Consider the following 19,460-nt stretch of genomic DNA (forward strand, 5'->3'; position numbering starts at 1 on the left):
AAATTTCTTTTCTTATTTTATACGTTTACTAGAATTTTTTAAAAGTAAAGAAACAGCAATAAAACTAACTCGATACAGAGGTGGACACAGCGAAACATCTGCATCCTCACCTTCTTCTCTCGTTTGTTTGAATGACTGACCCCAGATAACCTTCTCTGGCATATTTACCGTCACACCTGCCTCACTCTCATTCACATCCATGTAAACAAGACTGCACTCAGAGTTGTTCCCAGGCTTATATAATCCAACTGTCACATATTCTGCACCACCCTCACATACTCCTCTGTCTTCGTGCAGTATCAGTCGACCCCACCCCTCCACCCCCCAACACCCAATCATATGCTTTCTATAAATCCACAGTGTAACTCCTCCTGACCTTCTGACTTGCTGATAGCCACGTCTCTGCTTAAGCTAATGTTACGACCTTGGTGGATGCTGATTTGAATGGCTGGTTGTCGCCTTCGCTCTACACCCCTGCAAAGTTTTATCAGAATTCATTCCACAGTTTCTGAGCTGTCGTGTTTACAGACAGAAAGACAAAACACAACGTCCTGGGTGGAGCTAATAAACCTACGAATGGCTGATGTTGACTAAGATGCACGGCAGGAAACAAACACACACACACACACACATCAAGCAGAAAGGGGAAAGGTGTAGGTACCTGGGATGTTGTAGATCTGCCGACGGTTGTCATGCTGCAGTCTGTTACTGCTGCTGTTGCTGCTGCCTCCGCTGCCGCCACAATGCTTGGCACTGGTCATGCCCATGAGGCTGCTGGCCACAGAGAGCTGGGAGGCCTGGGCAAAGTTGGACAGGACCCCTCGTGCCGAGTTCGACAGCCCTTGCTGCAGGGAGGCCTGAGGCTGGGGAGCCTAAGAACCAGAGATTTGCTAGTTATTGCTTGAAGCACATTTGGTTTGGAACACATACACACGAGCACCATACATCTCCTTATTCCTTCCAAGTTAATAGTGGACTCTCTGCTGGAACATACCTGGCGGAGGGCATGATGTCGGATCATGGTGTCAGACTTGGAGGCGTTGGTAGGGACTGAGCTGGGAGAGAGAGCAGCCTGCTGCTGCAGCCTCTGTTCAATCTCCTAACAAGAGAACCACATTCAGGAATCTTGTGCATTGCTGCCACCATGTACTTACATTCAACGACTCCAAAATCACTATCAAATACTCCAGCTATGTTTGGGAGGTTAGGTGTGGTAACAAAGAGACTGCAAAGCAGGATTACATCTTATCTGGGTAACTTCAGCACTAATTCAGGGTTTTCAGTACTGAAAAGCTCTGGAGCACTTTTAACTTCCTTTTTAAAATCAGCTGCTCTGCTCACAGCAGACTTATTTATCCAGATGCTGCCAATGCCATCCCTGTGATGTGACCATGCAGTGAAAACCCTGGGTTAACCTAGCTAGCTGACACCAGCTTTTTAGGGTGAACCCAGACGAGGCTCTGCTGAGTCAGAGCAACAACGTGCTCATTAGTGACTCGGATGTTTAAAAACATGAAACGCAGTCCCAACTGTGTCCCTATTGGCACATTTTAGATGACACTAAAATGTGCCAATTATTTATTTATCACTTTGCTACCAACACCAGACGACAACACTTTGTGCGGCTAGACAGTAAAATTGTGATAGCCACACAATCTCGTGACATAAACAAACTTAAGTGAGAGTAAGAATCAGCCAGCATGATGCAGGTACATAAGCTGCTAACCTGCTCCTGTTGTAAGGCCTTCACAAAGGCATTCTTCAGCCTGTTGGTATGCTCTGCCTTCAAAGCCTTTTTCTGATTGGATGTCATGCACTGCTCGCAGAGGATTCTCCCACTCTTCTCCTGCTTCCAGTGGGGGGTGAAGTCAGTTCTGCACTGGGCGCAGAAGAAAGGCTCCAGACGGGCCAGCGTCCCTCTGAGTTTACCTACAGACAGGACTCAGTTAACAACGACAGAGCTACAGCGACAGGCGGTGCTCCAGCAGACGCACACCCAGAATTTATGGACAATCCATTTAAACCTTAAAGTCATCACAACACTCCTGAAACAAACTGAAGGCGCTTTGTTCTGCTCTTAGTGATTCAAGCACAGCTGAGCAGACAGGTGCCAGGTGGAGCCTCCTGTATTCAGACCTTTAAAGGCTGACAGAGTAAAAAGGCAGCGCTACAAGGATGGAGCTGGATTCAGGGACAATGATTTCTCAACCTTGACCGCACATACGAGAAGTACTTCCTGCTTCTGGCTCTGCTAAGCCTTGATTGGTTATTGCGATGCACAAACTATGGACAGAAGAAACAATAGCACCACCTGCTGGGGAGATTTAGTCAGCAACAAAGTCTTGGCAAATTTTTATAATTATTATCAAAATGGTCTCTGGGTCACGCTCACACAACCAAAGGAGTTGGGTGCAAACACACGAACGCTTACTTATTTATTTAAATATACCGTATTCATGGTTTGTCTATCAGTTCAATTTGACGGGTTAGGTATAAATCAAAGATTTGCTGTAGATGTTTCCTCCCCCAATATCAGGTATTTACTTACCCTGACTGTCGAGCACACTCTGCACCACCTCCTCGAGGCCCACCATGTAGATGAACTCACTGTTGGCAGCAGAGGGCAGGAAGTGCAGGAGAGGGGCCGGGGGTTTGGGTGGAGGGATCTCCAATAAGGTTTTCTCCAGCTGCTTCCTTAGGGCCAGCTTGGCTGCTGCCTGACTGCTCGCCTGGTCTGCCATGGAGCTCACCGCTCCGCTGGCTGAACCAGACATGGTGGACGGGCTGACGGCCGAAGCTCCGCCCAGACCGCCGGCCCCAGCTGCTGCTGCTTGCATGTGGGCCAGGTTCATGTACATGGCACTGGAGCCTGAGCGCTGGGAAGCTGCCACCTGACTGGCCTGCAGAGAGATATACATCCTCTATTACTGAGAAAAGCCACATATGTAAAGGATTTGATCAGTGATCTCTCTCTAGGCAGTCCTACCATTCACCATACAAGTTCACACCTTTCTCAAAAGAATGCTTTACCCCAGGTTGCTTTGACTCTATACCTGCTGGTAGCTGACAGCATTAGCCATGCTGTTGGAACTGGAACGAGACATCCCAGGTTTGGACGCGACCCTCTGGCCCTGCAGCTGGGCAGGGTTGGGTGCTATCACTCGCTGAGACATCAATATGGGGGGCAAGTTTGCATTAGCCGCTGACCGGATGACTGTGTGACCCTGCAGAAAGGAGAAGGGCAACAAAGGGTTTCATTGTTCAGCAGAGATCAGAGAAAATCCCTGATATCTGCAAATGACACTTGCTCACCTGGTTTACTGTAAATGGAAAATATACACCATGGCTCATTCACACAAGCACGTTCTTCTATGTTTAAGTGCTTTTTTATCCACCGTAGCTCAAAATTTTATCTGGAGCTAAAAATCCAGAAGATTTCGTTTTTTTCCCTTTTGAGTCTCAAAACTGAAAGCTTGCACAGTTTTTAAAAACTGCTACGTATCATTGGCTAAAAGATGAAAACAAGACCGTACTTGGTAAGAACATTCCTCTACAGTGAGTGGTGCAACCACCAACAAGGCGATGAATCATCTCAGTAAATCAGATAGGCTAACCTGGAGTCACTATAAGGCTGAAAGAAACTGATAGCATATCCACGCTGTCCCACAGCAGAGACGTGGATTCAGTCTCAAAGAAAACTGACATTTTGCTAAAGACATGAACAAAAGGTGGGAGTTCAGCGTGCAGAGCCGTCTCTGTAAGTTTAAAATGTGACTACAGATAAAAAGGAGACATTTCAGATTCCATTACTGTCCTACATGGTCACATGACCCTCTCTTACAGCCAAAACGTCTAAGGTTCGTTTACATCATAGACACTGATGCAGCTTTGCTGTTGGTTACACTGAGTGACTTCTGTAGTTCTTTTTCTTTCTTTGTGAGTCAAAGACGTCATTTAAAGTCAGCACGGCTGGTTTAAGGTGCAAGGTCGAGACAACACTACAGAACCCCGACAATCATACAGTTCCTGTAAAACAGGAACTTCACTGGTGTGATCTCTAATGAAAATGTACCCTTCGCCTCACACACACACACACACACACACACACACACACACACACACACACACACACACACACACACCTGTGCAGTGCGGAGGTTCTGGGGCTCAGGGTTGTGTAGACCTGGCCTCACAGGTAGCTTCCCCAGGACAGGAGAGCTGTGGATGGGAGGAGGCTGCACAGATGACGCAGCATTCTGGACCACTGGGACCTGCAAGAGAGCAACGATAAACCAGGACTGGAACATCTCAGATTGATTTTCTGGTGCTTTCTTTATATGTAAATGTTTACTGCATATGATTTAGAGCAGGGCTCTCAAACTAAATGAGACACTGCTGGCACTGTTGTCTCATGCGAGGGCAAACAAAAACAAACAAACAAGAAAACACCCACAAATCTCTCCTAAAATGTAGTTTTGTTTAAAAAAAATTCTAATTTTGTGTAACAAGACAAATCTTTTTTTTCGTATTTTTGTTCGTATTTAACAAAGGTGCAGCCATAAGTGTGCACATTAGTTTGTGAGTCTGTCAGTGAACTAACACACCCCGTCACGTTTGTGTCTCTGCTCATGTCGCCTTCATATTCAATCATTTGAAGAACTTATTTTAACATTTCACTCAACAACAAACAAAATTGTCACTTCAACAGTCAAACTGCATTTTATTTCTACAGGTCCATATACGGGGCAGCAAGCGGGGGGCTGCGAGTGGCCCCCGAGCCACGGTTTTGGGACCCTGATTTAGAACATTATTACAGTACCGTCTGCAGCTAAGGGGTACATACATGTTTCAATACTGATTCCCAATATCCTGCACTATCCATTGTCTATATAGGTCATGTTCTCCAGATATAAACTATTAGACTATTATTATTATTATGTTAGGATCAGTCTATGCAATATATTTGTCTAGTTAAATTATTGAAATATTAACATGACAAACTGCTGCTGTGATTAAATAAGACACTGAAGCCTCCTTGAGGAAACACTGATTTGGCACCAAATAAAAGTGACTTGAACTGAACCCACATAACCACGGCGAAGGCACCACGGACAGATGCAAAGAGCTGCAGAGCTCCAACAGTGGCCTTGACTGTGAGAATGTGTGGCATCAGCAGCACTGACCTTCTGGACCACATTCTCCTTCTGCATTTGACTCTGCCTGAGCTTCTTCAGCAGCACGAGACGAGCCTCCTCCAGACGAAGCTCTTCTCTTAGAGCTTTGATCATCTGCTGCCTCTCCTCTCCTGTTTTCCCCTGGTACAAACGAGCACACAAAATTAGAAAGGCACACTATATCCGGACATAAGACCAGAGGCAACTTTGAGCTCGTTGAACTCAACAGCCAGTCTGTATAAACCAGACTAAACCTACACAGAAGCTGCAGTTTGAACAGCGCGTCATGTTTCTGCATCGACACAGGATGTGACTGCAGAAAGTAAACAGGACACGTTTGGCTGAAATATTCTTTTGTGCAAAGTCAAAAGCAGCAATTTAAAACCTGTTTACGTCAAGAAAAAGTGATTTTGACCAATTCATTCACAGGAGTTTTGCTGACTTCATGCATCTGTAGTAATGTCATTACTGGTATTTAGACACATCTGTATTCATGTTTCCATGACAGCCTGTGGAAACATGCAGGTTTCACACATGTGACACTGACTATTACTTAAGTTTGTTGTTGTTTATTGTCCACCTGCGTTTACTCAGAGCTTCTCCCTGATTACTCTGCTCGGCTAAAACAGCTGCTGACAATGACGTCCTCTGCTTTGCATCTATAATCAGACTCTGGAAACATTACAGTCCATCCACCACTTTGATCACACTCTGGATCTTCTGACATACAGGATGAAATTAGACTCATTTCATTACAGTAGATGTCTTTTGGAAAGTGCTGTGACTCAAAAGGTCACAACTCCTCCACTGTTCCTTTCTTGAAAACCTTGTGACAACACCGTACAGAGAAGCTACCCAAGCTCTACTCCCACACAAGTCCCCTCCTTAAGAGAACAGAATTGCCTTTTATTGTCATTGTACACGTACAAATGATTGGTGCTCCACACCAACTGTGCAGGAGTAAGAAAACAAAAACACAACAGTGTTAATAGCTCCTGTGAAAAAGAAAAGCTAACAGCTAACAGTGGCTTTGCTACCATCGCTCGCCCCGACCGCAGGACTTAAGCTAGCTGCAGGGTTTTTAGGGTGTGAAGCCAGGTCTCATTAAGTGTAGCATCCTGAAATATCTGAGCGACCGACCTCTACACTTGATTTATGCACCAGCGTTAAAGGGCTTGTACAGCACATTCAGTCTATTGCTTCACCCTTTGCAGGAGTGCTGTGAATGGCTTTTACCTTGAACATGTCCAGGTTAGCCTTGTGCACACGCTCCTCGGGCCGAGGTGTCGTTCTGGGACTGGAAGCCTCGTTGTCTGACAGGATGATGACATCCGGTGACGGAGTTCGTCTGTCATGATCAGCATCGCTAGTAAGAAAAAAAGATCAAACACAAAGTGCAGTCAGTTTCTGCAGCATTTAAAGTCGTACTTTATCATCACAGGATCTGACAGCTTTACTAAACTGCGTGGGGTCGCTTGACATCTGTTCTGCTGGTTTTCCCGGTAGGTTCAATGGAAGTCAGTTTACAGGTTGTGAATCTTTAGTCATGCTCGTTGGTTAAAAGCAGAATAACAAAGAAACTGGGCCCCATTTCTAACGTCCATGTGCTGATTCTTAAACTTAAAAGCAAATCTTTCACCAGCTCCAGACACAAAGGTTTGGGGGACAGAAACAGTAATGTACATTACATTCTCACCATTGTCACACATTTCATTTATCGAAGAAGACTGAATATACTGTATAGCAACACTAGACTACATGTAGGCTAGTGGTGCCCTTCTGTCATTGTTCCATGTTATATATTTCACCAGCCCCACAGTTTGAGGGCCGATTTACTGAAGCACTGACTGATTTTTACAGCTGCCCCTGCTGCATGTGCATTTTTCATTACTGTAAAACACCCATAGAACTAACCACACCTTTGGTACACCTGTGTTACTTTGTGCCGTTTAGTAATTTGGGCCCTTGAGAGTTTTCGTTACTTTTCGTGTGGTTTAAACCTTTGCTATCACCTTGCACACAATGTACATATAAGCCCCGCTCTGTAGGGGCGAGCTGGCACCAAATGTGGACTATTCCACAGATTTCTTACTGAACCTGTGGAATAAGTTGGTCCCTCTGTAGTCATGTAAAAGCCACACAGACAGTGTGCCGTGGACAGTTCTTGCAGTTTGGTGGCCAAAAATGTGCCAACGAGGACAAAAGTGAAGATTTTCATTGACAGCCAAGGTTTCACCCACTAGCTACTTTTGCAGAGTAAAACTAGCTGCTAAGGGGAACTGGTATTTTCCTTCAAATAATCAAATTAACGATGCCTGGATTCAGGTAAACGAACATGCTATAAAGCACATTCCTGCTCTTTACACAGAATCCTTCTGTTTAAAATGTTTATTCTCACCACCTCCTCCCAGCGCTCATGTCGACTGGCTCATCCAGGATGTTTTCCTTTCCATTCTTACTTGGTCCAACGGGGCTACTGTGGCTTCCCAGCCTCAGACTCCCATTTAGCTTCTCCTCATAAGCAGCACCCATTAGGCTCTGATGATGGAGGCTGCTGGCTCCAGGGCCTTTTCCATCTCCCAAGCTCCCTGCAACATCTAGGGCTGCTAGGTCAGCTAAGTCCTTGCGTTTAAGAAGTGCCAGCATCTTCAGGCGCTCCATGGCCTCGTGACCTTCCATTTTGAGGCGCTTGGCCAACGCCTCTTCTCGCTCACTGGTTGACTCAAGGCCTCGCTTAAGTAGGTTCAGCCTCAGCGCCTCCTCAGACATCTGCTCCATCCTAAAAACAAGAGAGGTCAGACAGGTTAGCAGAGCCACCTTAAACCCAAATAGGTTCAGGTCAGATAACAAACACACTCCTCTATGTAACTTAAAGCACGAGTACAGTTATCCACCACATTGGGTGCAATAGCTGAACGACTCTGGAACCTCCAATCCTTCCCAACCCTTATTCCAGATGTTCTCTCTTCCCTTTGTCAGCAAAGTTAATCCCACGTTCCTCTGAAACCACGTAGAACAACTCCAAGTTATCCCAGGGATCCGAGCTCGAATCTGTTTTTAATCTGGTATTAACATGATTACATTTGTATATTTCTACACTTTTCCTAATCCAGATAATGTAATGCAGATGTAAATACAGAGAACACAGCTTTGCATGGCGCTCGATGATGAATACTATTTTTGTGTAGACTGGAAAAAATAAAGAAATTAATAAATCAATCGATAAGAAAAAGCAAAGAGCAACAAAGATACAACCCCACCAGATCATAGCATGACAAAACACACAAAACAGTGTGTAATGAGGAAGAGCAGGGGGCGAACCTGACAGCCAACTCATTCAGATGGACGAGTCGGATTAAACACAATATATTTCATTGATCGTCTCCTCTGGGTTACTATAAAATAGTTTAAAGCATGTCCCTTAATGACCGCACGGCAGAGGCTGCTTCGCAGTAAACGGCAGTAACATTCTGTAAACAAAGTGTGCGCCAAGGATTTTAAACAAGGGAGGATAATGGCCGCAGCAAAGAACAAACAAGATAAAACACAGAAAGTTACAGTCTCATGGACGCACACCGCTAACAGCATTAGAAGGAACGAAAATCCACACGGTGAGGAAAACTCTGCTGACTCTTCCCACCTGCAGCTCCGACCGAACTCTCTGCGTCGACGTGTGCGTAATGATGAGGTAGAATTGTATCTTCTGATTGGTGAAGAGAATGGGTTGCCTCACCGCTCACTGGCTAAACGGCAGCAGTATGCTGATATCTTACTCAGCAGATGTGTCTCCGTTCGTGAGTTCTGCGAACTGGCTGGCCTTTTGTACAGCATGAATGACTTCTGCATGTCGGCAAAGGAAAGTGGAGGCCAGACAGCGCTGAGGCACGACTTTGACTTTGAAGGTGATCGGTCTCCGTGTCTGGTTTGTGCTGCACTTTTTACAGTAGCTCTATAGTGACTGTAGAGAAACGTACGTAGAAAATCAGACGGAGATCTTAGACTCCAAGTGAAAACCAGCAACCTCCAAGAACCACTGCCAACCAGTAAGGAAATACACATTTTCCCCAGCAGCCAGTGGGTGTACAACGTCCAGTGTGGTGGAGAACTCTGGAGCAAGTCTCATGTATGAAGTCGTGAGTCATCTGGTCTACATGAATACAAAACGAATGAAAACTACAATCCTTCCAGCTCTGGGCCTGGGAGCTGACCTTTGCTCCCCTGGATGCCATTCGCCCAGTCTGGAGGTTACTGCTCCGATTACCACACACACGCACGCACACACACATGTGCACACACACACACGTGCACACACACACACACGCGCGCACACACACACGTGCACACACACACACGTGCACACACACACACGTGCACACACACACACGCACACACACACTCTTGAGCACTGCTTGACAAACACATTTTATTCCTCACTTTGTCACTTCCTATTGGTAGATTCTACCTGCTGGCGTCACTCTGGCGTGCCCCTTTTCACCGCTCTAATCTGTTCATCCTGTCCTCCACTCGTGTCAGTTATTAACCTCACATCTACAGCTGCCTCTTTAGCACAGGGAGGAGTCTTAATGGTCCCACAGTATGGCTCTCCCTGCCACTTCTTCCTCTAATTAATTTGTGACGCAGCGGTGGAGTCGTCGCCTCCATTTGCTGGGAGTGCAAACACGAGCGGCTCGTGTAACCCCTCCGCCGATCCAGCCACCTCACCACGTTTAATGAGCCAGAGATCTGCGCTGAGAAGCCAATCACAGTTTGCCTTGCTCTGCACGTCAGTAACTGGCACCCAACACTCTCTCACTTAGACTTCCCCTCCCCCTGGTTACTGTCGCTGCTGCCAGGCTTTACATAATATAATGACTGTTACAGTCAGCAGTGCCCCCCAGATAAAGAAATAAATAAACAAACGCACACTTTCCCCCTTCGCTTTTCATCCACCACACCCTTCCAACATACTGCCAGGCCGATAATGGAGAAGAAAAGAACAGATGAGAAACACAGACTCAGCCCTACAATCACACCTCTCCTAAACCCCCAGCAGGATAAAACATTAAACATCTGTCACACTGAAAAACTGTGGCGCTCCAAGGAATGCTTCCAGGCGTCCACACAGACAACACATGCAGCTCAGCATTCCGATAGAGGGCAGAGTTTTGTAATCCTCCCTCCTACTCCAGCAGTACAGTACCACAAAGAAACACTCCTCCCTTCTCCTCTACCCTCCCCCAACTCCTCAAACGCTCATCTTTTCCTCCCTCCTCTTTCACTGCAAAAATAAACAAGCTTAATTTCAGGGGCCCCTTCGATGCCGCCAAAGCCGAGTGCTTCATTTGTTCACGTTATACCAGCCAACAGTGTGTGTGCACGTGAGTGTTTCTGGGGCTGGAGGGACAGGAACGGAGTAGCAGCACCGAGACACAGAGAGGGTTTTTCTTTATTGCTGTGTGTGTGTGTGTGTGTGTGTGTACAGGGCTAGAAAAGAGGCAGAGACAGCAGCTCTCTCCTGAAATAACGCCAACTTGTAATTCCACCTCCCATCCCCCAAAACACACACACACACGTTTATTCAAAGAGCTGTCAATCAGAAGGGTGCTACTAAAACATTCTCCTCACAATTAAATCCGTAGTCTTCCTCTCACTGACGGTGCTGTTGGAAATCCATGGCAGAGGTAACCTTGATGTCTTGTCCTGTCGATGTGGCACCAGATTAACAGTGTTTGCCAAACTGGGTGTAATCGTAATAAAGCGAGTGCACAGTTGAATCTGCTGCTTGATGTTCATCGTGAAAATCCATTTGCCTGACCGCCTCCTGTCTTTTGTCCACTCTGTCCTTTTTCTGTGGGAAAGGGTTTAATGTTCAAACTGATGGTTTTACTCGGCGGTGGATGCGAGTCTGATACGTCAGGCCCGACATCCAATCTGCTTCACTTACTGATTTGATTTGTTTTTTGCCCATTTTGTACTTTTCATCCAACTGTAAATATGGAAGTTGTTATACTAAACTGTTAGCACCCCAAGTCCAAATCCAACCTCTGATTTGGCTGCAGACGAGCAGCCATGCCTGTTAAAGTCTGCCTGTATTCATACGTAGTAGGTGCACTGCAGTTTATGCCGTCTGCAGGCAGGTTCACGTGGTCACTCTCAGGCATGTAAACGTCTGCTCGGAGCCTCGCACTCCCAAAATCTATGCTGCTTAGAGCCAAGCGGACCACAGCATATCTGCAGACACTGAAGCTTATAGGACACCATTAAGTATGCACAGCACATGTGCTGATGACACAAACATGATAATGTTAGTACAACAAAATCACAGAATGTACTCGGACTTCTCCAGTTTTCTGGACTTTACAAGTCAGGTAAACATTTGTGATGATGTACTTTGGCTGTGTGTATTGTGCTTCTGCTGCTATGGCTTATTCCACTTTCTGTTACTCAATGCTAACGATGGAGCTACCATCCTGTTCTTATTTTGACCTTTGTTATTCTGATCTGTTTCTCAGATGGGATGATATATGCACTGAATTCAGCTGCAGAAAAAGTGGAACCACTCCCCTCACGATATTCTGCTGCTCGTTTGTTATTCATGCATTTTATCAACAAATCAGCAGAAGAATAAACAGGTGTTTCAGACAGCTGCCATCCAAACGCACACAATGAAACCCAGACTGGTTACAGCTCCACCTATTGACTAAAAGACAAGACTATCAATAACCTTGACTACTGTGACTACGTGTGATTTCACAGTCTGCTACTTTGTGGCTGAATTGTTTCCAATTGCCTCCATGTTGTTATCATAGCACTAATAGCTGACCATGTAATATTAAGCAGCAAATAAACTGTCACGGTTGGACTAGCGCAGGTGGCACATAGAGAAGCATCGAAGGTGAAGGCAACACCCATCTCCTCTCTTAGCTTCTCGTGTTCCTCCCTCGTGGTGCTGTAACTTGGTATAGCAAACACAGCTTGGTATCACTGCAGCCTTCTTCCTATACTTTCCCACCACTAGTCTGTCAGCTTGGTTAGCCATCACCAGTTGGTCTGTTTGTTTTTGGTCCCACAGGAGCTTAGCTTAATCATTCTCAACCAGAATAAGGACAATTTTGACAAAACACACTGAGCAAAAGTCAAGAATATTAAAACTTGTTAAAGTTTCTCTCCTAAAACATTAAAAAGTGAGATATTATTCCTTCTTGTCACTGCGTCTCATTGACAAACTGGTGCATAAATAGAACGCTGACTGACAACATGACAATGCTAACTACCTGGAGCACAAGCACCTCTCTTCCACTGATGTTGTTGGACCTTAATAAAACAAAATGTCCCGAGTGGCTTGTGTCCTATCCACAGTAACGTCATTCCTGCTGTATGGTGGAAACGCCTTGTTGCTAATCATATCAACCATCCTTCAGGAAAGTACCAGAGTCAGCTACCATCTGGCTTCTTTAGCTCGTGTGCTAGAAAAGACAGAGATGTGCAGAAAACAATAAAACCTTCCTTGTGATTTCAGGAGGAAGGAGCCTAGCTCATTGGTCCAGCAGACACACTAAAGCAGCAATGCACACACACACACACACACACACACACACACACACACACACACACACACACACACGCACACGCACACGCACACACAGTGGCTGGTTGGCTGTAGAAGATGCTGATGACAGGGTTGCTGGGAATATGACCAAAATTTGCATGTGGCTAGTTTTTGATACTAATGAGGCCGATCAGAACACCGCCCATAGCAACAGAGTTGCAATTGGTAGTGGGGAGCAGCTAAGGACTTGATGGTTGTGGGATAAAGATTCAGACTCAACAGGACTTGCGAGGAGAATGCTGATGCTTTGTTCCTGAATAATCGATCACAAGTAAAATACAACAACAATCACACACACCTTCACCTGCTGTCTGTGGATGCACAGCACATAAGGCGACTCACGCACCTTATGCACAGACTGCTCTTTATTAAATGAGACAACAGCTCATTGTGGGGGTTGCTATGACAACCAGTCATCTATTTTTAAGACATACCACTAATCAATTCCTGTTCTGCTGTTGCCTGAGGGGTGGGGGTATGCAACAACATGCAAACCCCAACCCCCATGTTCTGTTTGTGTGCGGGTGGTATTACGGGGGTGTTTCTTTTTTTTTTTGGGGGGGGGGGGGGGGCGGCGGCAACAGCGACCAAGACACTAAGCAGGGGGGAGTGTGCAGTAGGAAACAAAGAGCAGAGCAGAATGAATGAGTACTGAGGATCCATCTGATACCAGCGCGTGACGCCGTACAGGGAAAGTCAAACTACTGCAATCACTCATCCAGTAACCAGGTACCAACACAAGATCACCTGCAGATCCTGCCCACTCCCCGATCACGTCAACAAGTATGAAATGTCAAATACTTACAAGTTAAAGCATCTTAAATATAGGTAATACATTTCATACATTTTGCTAACAGGAACACACGTTCAAAAATTACAACTGCATCTATGACCTTTTTGTGTGTTATTTGCACAAATATACACGTTACTCACAAAACAGTAAATGACTACACTGTAATTAAATCAGTAATTACCTGCAGTGATCCTTTCATAACTGAAATAAAAGGTCCTAAGACCCGAACCCTTCATTCATTTTTCTTTTCTCTTTCATATTTGTGCATATTGGGACCCAATGAATGTAAAAGAAAGAATTACCAGATTTCTTTTTGTTTCTGAGAGCCACATATGAGGATGTTCGATAGAACAGTGGCAGCATAATGTCCTCGTAAGTGGATATCAGGCCCTTGTAGAGCAAAATTTAGTATTTTGGTCTGAATAACCCAAAATGTGATGTCCACATATGTGGACCCAGGTCCTAGGAGGTTAAATAGGACATTTAGACCATGGAGCCCTGTACAAAAAACCTTAACAGATTTAACACTGTCCATGAGGCTACATGTAAAAAAGGTTCTTAGAGCATGTAGCACCACTCATACGCTCTCTGAGCACAGAATATCATGTCACTTGAGGACAAACCCTCTGCCAGCTCCGGACAAACCTGACAGAGGGGACAGGGCAGACTTCAGCTTGTGGCACTTGACTCAAACACCATCTCCTCCACAAGATACAGCTTACAGGTGGATTCCCCTGTTTCATCGCTAAGCATCTACTGTGCCCCCGTACACCCCCGGTGCTTTTTCACCAGTTTTCGGAGAAATGTTTTGTTTGTCCAACCACTGAACACTAACCTATGAATCATTCAGGGAGAAACTTTGCAAAGATTCCGTCTTAAATGACATCCTCAGACACCATGTTACTCACAGCCTGTCACAAAAACAGAATTTGTTCCCATTTCATTTCACTCTATAATGAAACGTTAAAGCTGGGGCTGTGTGATATGACCAAAATCTCATATCCTGATATAAGACATTTATCGTCCCGACAACCATATACAATCACAAAAATGTTACTTTTCTGTAAATTCTGTGAATCTCGGGCAGCTCGACTTGTATGAAGTGTTTTCAGCTGGGTGTTGTGTACCTGGAGGCGAGTGTTATGGAGAGTGTTTTAGATAGGAGTTGTAATGGCCGCCATTTTCTTTGTGAGTATGTATTAGACGGCGTGCTGCGGGGAAAAGCCTGTTCTAACGTTTGAGTCTAAGGTGTATTTGGAGCACCTGGCGGCTCTTCTTTTCTTCTCATCCGTAAACTCTCTTCACACTCTTTGGCGTGATTCTTGCGTCGGTGGTTGTAGAGGTTTGTTGTGTTTGAGTCTGAGGTGGGGACGGGTTTGCACCATAATTTGCATAGTACAGTTTTATCTGGTCCGTGTCAGACTTTTCATAACCAAACCGCGTTTAGGAACAAGGTCCTCGATTTGTTTGGACTGGTCCTTCTGTTTGTCATCATTTTAGCTTATTTTGAAAAATTTCAACAGGATCTTCAGCTTTATTGTGAAAGGTTTATGTGGAAAACAAACAAGCAGACGGCGGAGCCACACGCTGGGTTTACCGTCGTTGTTACTAACATCAACTCGTAAAAACAGGCCCTTGTCCGTCCGTAGTGTGGTTATTTTAAATATAAGAGAGAGAACTTTAAGAAATGAATATAGCTGCTACAGTGACCATCAGAACCATGAAAAACAGCCGTAAACTGTTTATTTTGCGACACCATGAAACAAACGATAGCGTAATATGAAACAACAGACGTTCTTATATCGTTATATCAAACAGCCCTAGTTACAGCAGTTTGTTGGTGGTATTGTGAACAGAGTGACCACTACATACAAGTCCATTTATCATGTCAACACATCATCCCAGCCGCACAATCAATATTATAGAACCCTATGAAGGAAGATCCATGTACTGGGAGATTTACCAGAGCAACACTGAATTTAATAACAAATTTGTTAGATATCATATTCTAAACATATTGTGAAAATATTTAAAATGACAGACAAACATATTATTAAAGATTAATTATACCAGATTTAATATCCAGAGGGTTGCTGTCTTGCTAACCCAAATGTTGTCATCCACTCTGCTGTGCTATTGTGTACTTTTTCTCATTTTTATATTGGATTATATTGATTTTTACTTTAACTAATGTGCCATTAATGAATTAAAACTGAAATAATTGATTTAATACATCTTTAAAAGCATGTCATTACTGCACTGTTTCTGTCATCCTTTGATGGGTTCATGTATCGCTAACCTCTGAGGCCGAGTCTGTAATTACTTGCTAGTTCTGACTTAGTAAACTCAGCAGTCTAGACCTCTGAGCACATGAGCACACAGCTCAGTGAGACAGCACCATATTTGATGGCATCAGCTCGACTTCACTGTGTACTTAACCCTCATGATTCATGTTTACAATGGAAGTAGCCTACAACACAATACCCCTCATTATCTGTGCTTTTTGAAAATATACATACAATTTTACACACTAGCATCTAAAAAAAAGGCCCATTAATCCAAATTTATTTTGAAAAGTCAAAATCTCTGAAAGAGAAATGACTTCGACCACAGTGAGTCAGTGAGAGCTGGGCTGTTAGCTCAGGGTTCAAAATGATCTTTTATTATGTAGCAGTTAGTGGCAACGATATCACAGCAAGGTGGCAAAAAACCCAAAACAACAAACAACCCAGTGACCAAAGTTCTCTCTCTGGGCCGTTTTTACTTTTAAGGGAGCAGCTTTGCATTTTGTCTGTGAACAGCAAGGAGCAGATCTGGATAATAAGTGCTGTTCTGCAAATACCTGGACATGAACAACTTGATCTTAAAAACAAAGATCAGCTTAGATGTCGCTGTACTTGGGCCTCGTACAGTGAGCAGACCAGCTGTACATTCATCCTTACATGTGTTCACTCGTGATTCATTTCACAGAAAAATGAGCAAATACAACAAAAATAGCTAATAGAAAAGTATAAATAGACGAAAAACACCGCTCTACTAAAAAGGATAATGCACTTGTTGGTAGGTAGCAGCAGCCACAGAGTGTGAGTCATGCTGAACATTGTACCATGTTATTCTAGTGTTCTGTACCATCATGTAACATTACAGTTGGCAGCGCTGTGACTGCAGGTGGGGGGGTGAGTGAAGCTCAGTAGGTCGATTCACTGGGCTTAGCAGTCAGCCATTTCTCTGCCTGGCTGTCCTACTTATTAAACACCTGTACTTCCTGTCAGGGGGCATGAGGCTGAACAGGTGCTGTCCAAGGTGAGACAAGTGGGCAGCAGTTTTCTGAGACACTGTTTGCTAGTCAAGTCCTTCAGAGATGGTCGGGCACAGCCGATGATCTGCAGCATTTTCCCGTCTGCCACCAAGCCATGATGCAGTAGGTGAGGACACCCTCGATGGTGCTGTGGTAAAAAGCCACCAACAGTTTCTTCCTAAGGATGTCTTTGTTGGACTTGTGTTCAGGTTGTGTTCACACCACCATGCTGCCAGTTTTTTAACCTCCTTGCTGTACAGTCTCGTCTCCTCCGCTGATGAGGCAACATATACTCCTGTACAGACTTAACACCAGCCTGGATGACGTCCCCAGCGACAATACAAATTCCCTCAGGACAGACCTGCACGGTTTGTTTATTACGGTGCACAGCTGGGAGAACGCCAAGCTAACATTAGCATCAGGTGGTACGCACACTGCAGCGATGATCACTACTGTGAGCTCTCTGCACAGCACAGTCAGTGCTTCCAGTGTGTGAGTGTGATCCTACCGTTCATGCACCAGTCTAATCACACGGAGACACTAAAGTTTAGCTAAGTTTACCCTCAATCATTCACACAGAAACATGCTCTGTGAAACCGTGAGCTCCTGGCTGCTGGCTGCCTACGTGCCGCCATCTTGCATGGGATATCACAAACTTTGCAGTCAAAGAAAGACAGATATGATGATTATATATATGTAATAGTGAGCTCAGAGGCCAAAGGTGACATGATATTTGGATCCAGACAATTATTTGAATCCCCCTTTAACCATTATTATTTCTTAAATGTTGCCAAAACAAACAAAGGCAGTCTAATTTTAATCATAGTTTTAAAGATAAAAACATTTTTCTGAAAGTTTGACCTTATTTGACCTTGGAGGAGAGGTCAGAAGTGCGAACTTGTTATTTAAAATCCCTACATGCTATTCTGTATAGACTGATGTGTTGTCAGGACAAGTAATGGCAATTTAACAACAAACAAACAAACACAGTTTTAAATAGCTCTACATAACATTATCCCTTTGACCTTAATCTACTGACAGCGAAGGTAGTTAAATATAGCGTATTTAAAACCTTTATCAGGTACTCTGTATGTTGATAGTACACACCACACTTGTAAGGATCAGAGTTCCTAAATATACGTCTTTTTGTACATTTCAACCAATAACTCTTTACGTTGGCTTTGAAGACCTCGATGACCTCGATATAGCAAATGCTCTTGGATGGTTACCATGACCCGCTCTGCACCCATACGACGTTTTATCTGAATTCAATCACAAGTTTTTGACTTATTGTATTTACAGACAGAATGACACGCGAGCGTGCATCCAAAAAGAAAAATAAAAACAACGCGGTGGGAGGCGAGCAGGAGGAGCAGGCGGGTGGGTGTGGGCGTTGTTGGAGTGTTAGGGCAGCCACTGCATTTTGAGAGCTGAATGAAGAAAAGCTCCTCTTTGAGAGGCCCTTTGATAAGAAAAGACTGACTGCTTTAGACCAAAGGGTGGGGCATACACTCTTCCACAAGCCAACAGAGGACAAAAAACAAAGAAACAGAAAGAAAACTGTAGGAACAGGAGACGTTTAGTCAAAGTACAGACATCTTGAAATGAGGCTGAATGTGGCAGCCAGCAGAGCATCAACACAAACGCACCCACACTGAACAGTCAGCAGATCTGCACAACATGCTAACCTCCACACATTTCACTTTCATGTAACACTTGTGCGCTTCAGACATAACCATTGCTAGATGCTGGTGACTGATTACATCTGCAGCAGATGTATCATTCCAGATTTAAATGAAAAGCACCACCAGCAACATGTGCGTGCACATCTCCAAACTCATACGCTTTAGAAACTTTCTGCACATCTACAGATTTCCATTATAGTCTCAGTAGAAACACTAGAATCAGAATCAGCAGGTCAGACTTAAAAAAATGTATTTGGTGCATCTTTAATTCTGAAGACTGATTATATCCAAGAAGACTGTAAGCGTGACAGTTAGTAACCACTGATGTCAACGTTTTCAGATTCATCCACGTCACAAATAAAGATGTTATATGAAATTACTTCTCAGCCCAGGAAACTTATGTTTGACACGCTGAAAAACATTTTAATGCAACAAGGATTTTTGAATTGCAATTACTGCAGTCTTGCTTTCCATGATGCAATCTGCATGCTTTCACTGCTTTCCTCTCTAAAAGGTTTCTGCATCTCAAATGTACCGATATCTTATCAGCCTATAGTTGCCTTTAGTTGTTTTCACAAAGAAAAAGAAAGATGAAAATTCCTGTTTGCTCAAAATCTGCTCATTGTCAGCATATATACATGAAGTCATGGACTTTAACTATGTGCACTATATTGCTGAGAGTATTCACCTCACCCATAAAAATCAGATGCAGTGGTGTAAAGCACGCCAGCACTGGACTCTGGTTCTGGTGGTTGTCAGGAGGACGGTACTCGTCTGCCTCCATTGAGCCAGGTGTAAAGTTTGCTGGAGTAGGGATCATGTTGTGGGGTTGTTTTTCAGGAGTTTTGCTCCCCTTAGCGCCACTTAAAGAAACTCTTAATGTTTGGACAATTTTATGCAA

At 44.4% G+C, this 19,460-nt stretch overlaps 1 protein-coding gene across 2 annotated transcripts in view; it reads right to left on the reverse strand.

The window, feature by feature from the left end:
* Positions 1-19,460, reverse strand: part of gatad2b (GATA zinc finger domain containing 2B) — a 41,882-nt gene that overhangs the window by 8,048 nt on the left and 14,374 nt on the right. Inside the window, exons 2-10 of one of the 2 annotated variants that reach the window (XM_084918683.1) lie at positions 7,576-7,953; positions 6,411-6,540; positions 5,184-5,315; positions 4,143-4,271; positions 3,054-3,224; positions 2,549-2,900; positions 1,727-1,929; positions 995-1,099; positions 662-872 (exon numbers count right to left, since the gene is read on the reverse strand). In XM_084918683.1, the coding sequence (XP_084774809.1) occupies positions 662-872; positions 995-1,099; positions 1,727-1,929; positions 2,549-2,900; positions 3,054-3,224; positions 4,143-4,271; positions 5,184-5,315; positions 6,411-6,540; positions 7,576-7,952 (1,810 nt within the window). In that variant the 5' untranslated portion in view covers position 7,953. Of the gene's footprint in view, positions 1-661; positions 873-994; positions 1,100-1,726; positions 1,930-2,548; positions 2,901-3,053; positions 3,225-4,142; positions 4,272-5,183; positions 5,316-6,410; positions 6,541-7,572; positions 7,954-19,460 lie in introns of both variants that reach the window. The other variant, XM_084918682.1, reaches the window with a different exon arrangement.

The sequence above is a fragment of the Perissodus microlepis genome, chromosome 22, assembly GCF_051167445.1.
Source record: "Perissodus microlepis isolate ML-2025 ecotype Zambia chromosome 22, ASM5116744v1, whole genome shotgun sequence".
In the NCBI taxonomy this organism is placed as follows: Eukaryota; Metazoa; Chordata; class Actinopteri; order Cichliformes; family Cichlidae; genus Perissodus; species Perissodus microlepis.